The sequence below is a fragment of the Chiloscyllium punctatum genome, chromosome 34, assembly GCF_047496795.1.
Source record: "Chiloscyllium punctatum isolate Juve2018m chromosome 34, sChiPun1.3, whole genome shotgun sequence".
Classification (NCBI taxonomy): domain Eukaryota; kingdom Metazoa; phylum Chordata; class Chondrichthyes; order Orectolobiformes; family Hemiscylliidae; genus Chiloscyllium; species Chiloscyllium punctatum.
In genome coordinates, this window is record NC_092772.1 from 31648650 (window position 1) to 31658956 (window position 10307).

General features: G+C 61.1%; 1 protein-coding gene and 1 pseudogene across 1 annotated transcript in view; one reads left to right on the forward strand and one right to left on the reverse strand.

Moving 5' to 3' along the window:
- LOC140458708 (sodium/calcium exchanger 1-like) overlaps positions 1–8873 on the forward strand; it is a 129253-nt pseudogene extending 120380 nt beyond the window's left edge.
- A 191-nt stretch (positions 8874–9064) lies between these two features.
- LOC140458709 (POU domain, class 2, transcription factor 2-like) overlaps positions 9065–10307 on the reverse strand; it is a 133110-nt gene continuing 131867 nt past the window's right edge. The window contains exon 11 of the mRNA XM_072553372.1: positions 9065–9266. Within this exon, the coding sequence (XP_072409473.1) occupies positions 9065–9266 (202 nt within the window). The remainder of the gene's footprint in view (positions 9267–10307) is intronic.

The window sequence follows — 10307 nt, forward strand, 5'->3', positions numbered from 1 at the left end:
TCCCCCCCAGGGCCCTGTGTTACTGACTGTATCTCTACTGATGTTAATCCAGCTCCCTCACACTGTCCCTCAGTAACCCCTCTCCCCCACAGGGCCCTGTGTTACTGACTGTATCCCTACTGATGTTAATCCAGCTCCCTCACACTGTCCCTCAGTAACCCCTCTCCCCCCCAGGGCCCTGTGTTACTGACTGTATCTCTACTGATGTTAATCCAGCTCCCCCACACTGTCCCTCAGTAACCCCTCTCCCCCCCCCCCCCCCCCTCAGGGCCCTGTGTTACTGACTGTATCTCTACTGATGTTAATCCAGCTCCCTCACACTGTCACTCAGTAACCCCTCTCCCCCCCTCAGGGCCCTGTGTTACTGACTGTATCCCTACTGATGTTAATCCCCCTCCCTCACACTGTCACTCAGTAACCCCTCTCCCCCCCCCAGGGCCCTGTGTTACTGACTGTATCCCTACTGATGTTAATCCAGCTCCCTCACACTGTCACTCAGTAACCCCTCTCCCCCCCTCAGGGCCCTGTGTTACTGACTGTATCCCTACTGATGTTAATCCAGCTCCCTCACACTGTCACTCAGTAACCCCTCTCCCCCCCTCAGGGCCCTGTGTTACTGACTGTATCCCTACTGATGTTAATCCAGCTCCCTCACACTGTCACTCAGTAACCCCTCTCCCCCCCTCAGGGCCCTGTGTTACTGACTGTATCCCTACTGATGTTAATCCAGCTCCCTCACACTGTCCCTCAGTAACCCCTCTTTCCCCAGTGCCCAGTGTTACTGTGTCTCACACACACACAGACTCTCACTGGGGTACGGGCTCCCACACACACACACACACACACACACACACACACCCACACACACACAGACTCTCACTGGGGTACGGTCTCTCTCACACACACACACAGACACACACACACACTCTCACTGGGGTTCGGGCTCTCTCTCTTTCTCACAAACACACACACCCACACACACTGACTCTCACTGGGGTACGGTCTCTCTCACACACACACACACACTCTCACTGGGGTTCGGGCTCTCTCTCTTTCTCACAAACACACACACACACCCACACACACACACCCACACACACTGACTCTCACTGGGGTACGGTCCCAGGATTTCCAGCCTCTCTCTGAAACACTGAATACCCTCATGCCTGGTCCCTTTGCAGTAAACCCTGTTCCACACCCTCTCTCCTTTAGTCCCTGCCTGAGAAGATGTTAATTTCAGGGAATGATATCACTGTCTCATCAGTCGTTCAATAATTTTAATATGTTACAATGATTGCATTGTGCATTTCAACATTATAAAAGCTTCCCATTAATGACCACGATGAAAGTTTTAGTAATTACTTATCACATTGATCTGCGCAATCTCTCTCTGTCTCCTGTGCATCCACATCCCGACCAGCTCCCCCACACTGTCCCTCAGTAACCCCTCTCCCCCCCCACCCCAGCGCCCTGTGTTCCTGACTGTATCCCTACTGATGTTAATCCCCCTCCCCCACACTGTCACTCAGTAACCCCTCTCCCCCCCCAGGGCCCTGTGTTACTGACTGTATCCCTACTGATGTTAATCCAGCTCCCTCACACTGTCACTCAGTAACCCCTCTCCCCCCCCCCACCCCAGCGCCCTGTGTTCCTGACTGTATCCCTACTGATGTTAATCCCCCTCCCCCACACTGTCACTCAGTAACCCCTCTCCCCCCCCAGGGCCCTGTGTTACTGACTGTATCCCTACTGATGTTAATCCAGCTCCCTCACACTGTCCCTCAGTAACCCCTCTCCCCCCCAGGGCCCTGTGTTACTGACTGTATCCCTACTGATGTTAATCCAGCTCCCCCACACTGTCCCTCAGTAACCCCTCTCCCCCCCAGGGCCCTGTGTTACTGACTGTATCCCTACTGATGTTAATCCAGCTCCCTCACACTGTCCCTCAGTAACCCCTCTCCCCCCCAGGGCCCTGTGTTACTGACTGTATCCCTACTGATGTTAATCCAGCTCCCTCACACTGTCCCTCAGTAACCCCTCTCCCCCCCAGGGCCCTGTGTTACTGACTGTATCTGTGCTGATGTTAATCCCCCTCCCTCACACTGTCCCTCAGTAACCCCTCTCCCCCCCCAGGGCCCTGTGTTACTGACTGTATCCCTACTGATGTTAATCCAGCTCCCTCACACTGTCCCTCAGTAACCCCTCTCCCCCCCCAGGGCCCTGTGTTACTGACTGTATCCCTACTGATGTTAATCCAGCTCCCTCACACTGTCACTCAGTAACCCCTCTCCCCCCCCAGGGCCCTGTGTTACTGACTGTATCCCTACTGATGTTAATCCCCCTCCCCCACACTGTCACTCAGTAACCCCTCTCCCCCCCTAGGGCCCTGTGTTACTGACTGTATCTCTACTGATGTTAATCCCCCTCCCTCACACTGTCCCTCAGTAACCCCTCTCCCTCCCCCAGTGCCCTGTGTTACTGACTGTATCCCTACTGATGTTAATCCCCCTCCCTCACACTGTCCCTCAGTAACCCCTCTCCCCCCCCAGGGCCCTGTGTTACTGACTGTATCCCTACTGATGTTAATCCCCCTCCCTCACACTGTCCCTCAGTAACCCCTCTCCCCCCCCAGGGCCCTGTGTTACTGACTGTATCTCTACTGATGTTAATCCAGCTCCCTCACACTGTCCCTCAGTAACCCCTCTCCACACTCCACACCCCAGCGCCCTGTGTTACTGACTGTATCCCTACTGATGTTAACCCAGCCCCCTGTTTATTGTGTTCCTTTCCTAGCCTCTCACACTGACTGATGCTAATGAAACAGCTCGTTATAAACAGAACTCTATTTAGAAACTTCCGAAATAAACTCTTAACCTACAAACACTGCAGCTTCTTAAAGGGCCCCTGTTTTCAGAATGCTGAACACTGACTCTTCCTTATCTCCCTAGTGAGAGGGGTCTGGAGTGGGGGACAGAGATAGGGAGGGGGTGTAGGGACTGGGAGGGGGTTACAGAGATAGGGAGGGAGTGTAGGGGCTGGAGGGGGTTACAGAGATAGGGAGGGGGTGTAGGGGCTGGAGGGGGTTACAGAGATAGGGAGGGGGTGAAGGGGCTGGAGGGGGTTACAGAGATAGGGAGGGGGTGTAGGGGCTGGAGGGGGTTACAGAAATGGGGAGGGGGTGTAGGGGCTGGAGGGGGTGACAGAGATAGGGAGGGGGTGTAGGGGCCGGAGGGGGTTACAGAGATAGGGAGGGGGTGTAGGGGCTGGAGGGGGTTACAGAGATGGGGAGGGGGTGTAGGGGCCGGAGGGGGTTACAGAGATAGGGAGGGGGTGTAGGGGCTGGAGGGGGGGACAGAGATAGGGAGGGGGTGTAGGGGCTGGAGGGGGTTACAGAGATAGGGAGGGGGTGTAGGGGCTGATGGGGGGGACAGAGATAGGGAGGGGGTGTAGGGGCTGGAGGGGGTTACAGAGATAGGGAGGGGGTGTAGGGGCTGGACGTGGTTACAGAGATGGGGAGGGGGGTGATGGAGGCGGTGCTGTGCCTATGAGAGTGTAAGGAGTATAAGGAATGAGCTGGTGTTCCGATGAGGAATTGTTTGTGCGGATCGTGGCATTCAATAGAATCGCTGATTCTCTGACCTGAATGTGTGATGTGATCCTGATTTCCCGGTACTTGTTTGTGTCTGTGTCTGTGTCTGTCTCTGTGTGTGGGTGTGGGTGTGTATATGTGTGTGTGTGTCTGCCTGTGTGTGTGTGTGGGTGTGTGTGGGTGTGTTTGTGTGGGGATGTGTGTGGGTGTGTGTGTATGTGTGTGTGTGTGGGTGTGTGTGTATGTGTGTTGTGTGTGGGTGTATGTGTGTATATGTTGTGTATGTGTGGCTATGTGTGTGTATGTGTGGGTGTATGTGTGTATATGTGTGTGGGGGTGTGTGGGTGTATGTGTGTATATGTGTGTGGGTGTATGTGTGTATATGTGTGTGTGGGTGTGTGGGTGTATGTGTGTATATGTGTATGTGTGTGGGTGTATGTGTGTATATGTGTGTGGGGGTGTGTGGGTGTATGTGTGTGTGGGTGTATGTGTGTGGGGTGTGTGGGGGTGTGTGTATGTGTGTGTGGGCGTGTGTGTGGGTGTATGTGTGTGTGTGGGCGTGTGTGTGGGTGTATGTGTGTGTGTGGGCGTATGTGTGTATATGTGTGTGGGTGTATATGTGTGTGTATGTGTGTGGTTGTGTATATGTGTGTGTATGTGTGTGTATGTGTATGTGTGGGTGGGTGTATGTGTTTATATGTGTATATGTGTGTGGGTGTGTGTGTATATGTGTGTGTGTGGGTGTGTGTGTATATGTGTATGTGTGGGTGTATATACGTGTGTGTGTGTGTGTGTGTGTATGTCGGTGTGTGTGTGTATGAGTATGTGTGTTGGTGTGTGTGTGTGTATGTGTGTGTGTATATATGTGTGTGTGTATGTGTATATGTGGATGTGTGTGTGTATGTGTATATGTGGGTGTGTGTGTGGGATGTGTATGTGTATATGTGGGTGTGGGTTGTGTGGGTGTGTATGTGTGTGAGGGTGTGGGTGTGTATGTGTGTGAGGGTGTGGGTGTGTATGTGTGTGAGGGTGTGTGTGTGTATATGTATATGTGTAGGTATGTGTGTGTGTATATGTGTATGTGTGTGTATATGTGTATGTGTGGGTATGTGTGTGTGTGTATATGTGTATGTGTGGGTATGTGTGTGTGTGTATATGTGTGGGTATGAGTGTGTGTGTATGCGTGTGTGTGTGTGTTTGTATATGTGTATGTGTGTGTGTATGTGTGTGTGGGTATATGTGTGTGTATGTGTGTGTGGGTATATGTGTATGTATGTGTGTGTGGGTATATGTGTATGTATATGTGTGTGTGTGTATATGTGTATGTATATGTGTGTGTGTGTATATGGTATGTGTGTGATGTGTGTGGGTATATGTGTATGTATATGTGTGTGTGTGTATATGTGTATGTGTGTGTGGGTATGTGTGTGTGTATATGTGGGGGGTGTGTATATGTGTGTGTGTGTGAGATGTTGCTGGCGTCCTGAGCAGACTGTGTGGTGCAGTCTGTGTAGATGTGGAGTTGTTGGGGATGTTTGGAGTGAGTTCCCCTCAGTATTCAGTTGCTGGTGTAGAGAGGGAGGTGGATGGAGATGTGTCTCAATGAGCTGTATTGATGTTGCCTGTAGTCCGTGTTGACTCTGCGGTTTCTGTAAATTGTCTTGAGTTTCCCTGGCAGGGCTGTGGGAAATCCCAGTGTCCAGCAGGAACCCTGTCTCACAGACTCCCCGTCAATGATGGGCACAGTGTTCCAATCGGAAACCAGGGACTCACAGCCCCCCTCAGTATCTCCCAATCCCAACACCGCACACAAACTCCCCACCCCCACTCCCCCTCACCCCGCCCCCACTCTCCCCCACCCCGCCCCCACTCTCCCCGACCGCACCCCCACTCCCCCCCACCCCGCCCCCACTCCCCCTCACCCCGCCCCCACTCTCCCCCACCCCGCCCCCACTCCCCCTCACCCCGCCCCCACTCCCCCTCACCCCGCCCCCACTCTCCCCCTCACCCCGCCCCCACTCCCCCCCCACCCCGCCCCCACTCTCCCCGACCGCACCCCCACTCCCCCCCACCCCGCCCCCACTCCCCCTCACCCCGCCCCCACTCCCCCTCACCCCGCCCCCCACTCTCCCCCACCCCGCCCCCACTCTCCCCGACCGCACCCCCACTCCCCCCCACCCCGCCCCCACTCCCCCCTCAACCCCCCGCCCCCACTCCCCCTCACCCCGCCCCACTCCCCTCACCCCCGCCCCCACTCTCCCCTCACCCCGCCCCCACTCCCCCCACCCCGCCCCCACTCCCCCTCACCCCGCCCCCACTCCCCCCCCACCCCGCCCCACTCCCCCTCACCCCGCCCCCACTCCCCCTCACCCGCCCCCACTCCCCCCCCCCCCCCCCTCCCCCCCCCCCCCCCCCCCCCCCCCCCCCCCCCCCCCCCCCCCCCCCCCCCCCCCCCCCCCCCCGCCCCCCCCCCCCCCCCCCCCCCCCCCCCCCCCCACCCCCCCCCCCCCCCCCCCCCCCCCCCCCCCCCCTCCCCCCCCCCCCCCCCCCCCCCCCCCCCCCCCCCCCCCCCCCCCCCACCCCCCCCCCCCCCCCCCCCCCCCCCTCCCCCCCCCCCCCCCCCCCCCCCCCCCACCCCCCCTCCCCCCCCCACCCCTCCCCCACCCCCCCCACCCCCCCCACCCCCCCCCCCCCCCCCCCCCACCCCCCCACCCCCCTCCCCCCCCCCCCCCCCCCCCCCCCCCCCCCCCCCCCCCCCCCCCCCCCCCCCCCCCCCCACCCCCCCCCCCCCCCCCCCCCCCCCCCCCCACCCCCCCCCCCCCCCCCCCCCCCCCCCCCCCCCCCCCCCCCCCCCCCCCCCCCCCCCCCCCCCCCCCCCCCCCCCCCCCCCCCCCCCCCCCCCCCCCCCCCCCCCCCCCCCCCCCCCCCCCCCCCCCCCCCCCCCCCCCACCCCCCCCCCCCCCCCCCCCCCCCCCCCCCCCCCCCCCCCCCCCCCCCCCCCCCCCCCCCCCCCCCCCACCCCCCCCCCCCCCCCCTCCCCCCCCCCCCCCCCCCCCCCCCAACCACCCCCCCCCCCCCCCCCCCCCCCCCCCCCCCCCCCCCCCCCCCCCCCCCCCCCCCCCCCCCCACCCCGCCCCCACTCCCCCTCACCCCGCCCCCACTCCCCCTCACCCCGCCCCACTCCCCCTCACCCCGCCCCCACTCTCCCCCACCCCGCCCCCACTCTCCCCCACCCCGCCCCCCACTCCCCCTCACCCCGCCCCCACTCCCCCTCACCCCGCCCCCACTCCGCCCCCTCACCCCGCCCCCACCTCCCCCCTCACCCCGCCCCCACTCTCCCCCTCACCCCGCCCCCACTCCCCCCCACCCCGCCCCCACTCCCCCTCACCCCGCCCCCACTCCCCCTCACCCGCCCCCACTCCCCCTCACCCCGCCCCCACTCCCCCTCACCCCGCCCCCCACTCCCCCTCACCCCGCCCCCACTCCCCCTCACCCCGCCCCCACTCTCCCCCACCCCGCCCCCACTCCCCCTCACCCCGCCCCCCACTCCCCCTCACCCCGCCCCCACTCCCCCTCACCCCGCCCCCACTCCCCCCCACCCCGCCCCCACTCCCCCCTCACCCCGCCCCCACTCCCCCTCACCCCGCCCCCACTCCCCCTCACCCGCCCCCCACTCTCCCCCACCCCGCCCCCACTCCCCCTCACCCCGCCCCCACTCCCCCTCACCCCGCCCCCACTCCCCCTCACCCCGCCCCCACTCCCCCTCACCCCGCCCCCACTCCCCCTCACCCCGCCCCACTCTCCCCGACCGCACCCCCACTCTCCCCACCCTGACCCCACTCTCCCTCACCCCACCCCCACTCCCCCCACTCCCCCACCCCTCCTTCCCTCCCTCCTTCCCTCCCTCCCTCTCTCTCTCTCTCTCTTCTTGTTTACCAGTTACTGCTTTTCCATGAGGACTTGTTCCGACCTGCCCCAGGGATCCTCTTATCGGCCCAAACATCATCTTCCAAAACACCTCATCAAAACAGGGCAGGAAGTCAAAAAAACGGCACTCCCTCTGACAGTGCCCCCTCCCTCAGCACTGACCCTCCGACAGTGCCCACTCCCTCAGCACTGACCCTCTGACAGTGCCCACTCCCTCAGCACTGACCCTCCCACAGTGCCCACTCCCTCAGCACTGACCCTCTGACAGTGCCCCCTCCCTCAGCACTGACCCTCCCCCAGTGCCCACTCCCTCAGCACTGACCCCCCGACAGTGCCCCACGTCCCTCAGCACTGACCCTCTGACAGTGCCCATTCCCTCAACACTGACCCTCCCCCAGTGCCCACTCCCTCAGCACTGACCCTCCGACAGTGCCCACTCCCCCAGCACTGACCCTCTGACAGTGCCCACTCCCCCAGCACTGACCCTCCGACAGTGCCCACTCCCCCAGCACCGACCCTCCGACAGTGCCCACTCCCTCGGCACTGACCCTCCGACAGTGCCCACTCCCTCAGCACTGACCCTCTGACAGTGCCCACTCCCTCAGCACTGACCCTCCGACAGTGCCCACTCTCTCAGCACTGACCCTCTGACAGTGCCCTCTCCCTCAGCACTGACCCTCCGACAGTGCCCACTCCCTCAGCACTGACCCTCCGACAGTGCCCACTCCCTCAGCACTGACCCTCCGACAGTGCCCGCTCCCTCAGCACTGACCCTCCGACAGTGCCCACTCCCTCAGCACTGACCCTCTGACAGTGCCCTCTCCCTCAGCACTGACCCTCCGACAGTGCCCACTCCCTCAGCGCTGACCCTCCGACAGTGCCCACTCCCTCAGCACTGACCCTCCGACAGTGCCCACTCTCTCAGCACTGACCCTCTGATAGTGCCCACGTCCCTCAGCACTGACCCTCCGACAGTGCCCACTCCCTCAGCACTGACCCTCCGACAGTGCCCGCTCCCTCAGTGCTGACCCTCTGACAGTGCCCTCTCCCCTCAGCGCTGACCCTCTGACAGTGCCCGCTCCCTCAGCACTGACCCTCCGACAGTGCCCGCTCCCCTCAGCGCTGACCAAGGTGCTGGTGATCTCTGGAAGTTGTGCGGTGAGGTGTTGAACAGGCGTGGGCGAGTTGTGGAAGAGAGACACCAGTTTGACCAGGCCGTCTCCCTCCTGTCTCTCTCTGTTACAGACAGGTGATTGAAATCCAGATCATCGATGATGAGGAATACGAGAAAAACAAGAACCTCTTCATTGAGCTGGGCGATCCCGTGCTGATCGAGGGCCTCAGGAGAAGTGAGTGACCAGGGCAGAGTTCGCTTTCTCTCCTCCAGAATTCCCTGGAGGGTCCAACAGGTCAGGCGACAGAGCAGAGGGGGTGACGGGGTGTGTACGGAGGAGCGTCATGTTTGACCCTTACCCGACATTGTTGAGTGAAGGCGTGGGGGGTGGGGGGGGGAAACGGGGTGCTGAGTGGAGGGGACAGAACTGAACTTCATCCCACGGGGGATGGGGACCTTGGAGGGGCGGACAAACGGGGACTCCTTGTCCGCGGAATCTGAGCAAGGCCAGCCCCACGCCGAGTTGTCCCGCAGCCTGGATCTCCGGGAGGGGCGTCCCGTTTCGGAACGGGATTGCTGTGGGAGTGTTGGAAGGAGCCTCCAGCATGCTGGGAGGTGATGGGGGAGTGATTCCACCTGGAAGGAAGAGAGACACTATATCCAACGCCCTACCCTCCGTCTCTCTCTCTCTCTCTCTCTCTCGCTCACTCACACACATTCTCTCGTTCTCTCTCGCGCTGTCTCTTTTGCTCTCTGTCTGTCATGCTGTCTCTCGCTCTCTCACTCTCTCTTGCTCTTTCTCTCTCTCATTCGTGCACTCTCTCTCTCTCTCTCTCTCTCTCTCTCTCACTCGTGCGCTCTCTCTCTCTCGCTCTCTTTCTCTCTCACTTGTACGCTCTCTCTCTCTCTCTCTCACTCTCTCTCTCTCTCTCATGCTCTCTCTCTCATGCTCTCTCTCTCACGCTCTCTCTCTTGCTCTGTCTCACACTCGCTCTCACTCGCTCTCTCTCTCTCTCTCTCACTCCTCTCTCACTCACGCTCTCTCTCTCTCACTCTCTCTTGCTCTTGCTCTCTCTCTTTCTCGCTCGCTCTCATTCGTGCACTCTCTCTCTCTCGCTGTCACTCTCTCTCTCTCTCACTTACGCGCTCTCTCTCGCTCTCTTTCTCTCTCACTCTCTCTCGCTCTCTCTCACACTCGCTCTCTCTCTCGCTCTCTCTCACACTCGCTCTCACTTGTTCTCTCGCTCTCGCTCTCGCTCTCGCTCTCTCTCTCTCTCTCCCGGTGAGCCCTATTTCGCCTACCCCCCTCCCTCAATAACCCTGGGGTCTGGCCAGCTGTAACGTGGGAAGTCGGAGCAGTGGGTGGCCAATCAGCCCCTCGATCCTGCTACCCCATTCCGTAAGGATTGTCCGCCTCAGTCCCCTGTTTCCCACTCCCCAAACCCTCTCTCACCCCGTTACCCCGTTCCCCCATTTCCCCTCCCCACCCCAAGGTGCCTATCCAACTCCTCCTGGAAAACGTTCCAACTTTCCGTCTCAAGCAGCTTTCCAGGGGGTGATATTCCATGTGCTCCCCCCTCTCTGAGTGAAGAAATCTCTCCTCTGTGGCCCCTGCCATTAGCTCTGGGCACTGGTTTTTTGGGGGTTTTCACCCTTACAAAGTGGTATTCTGGAATA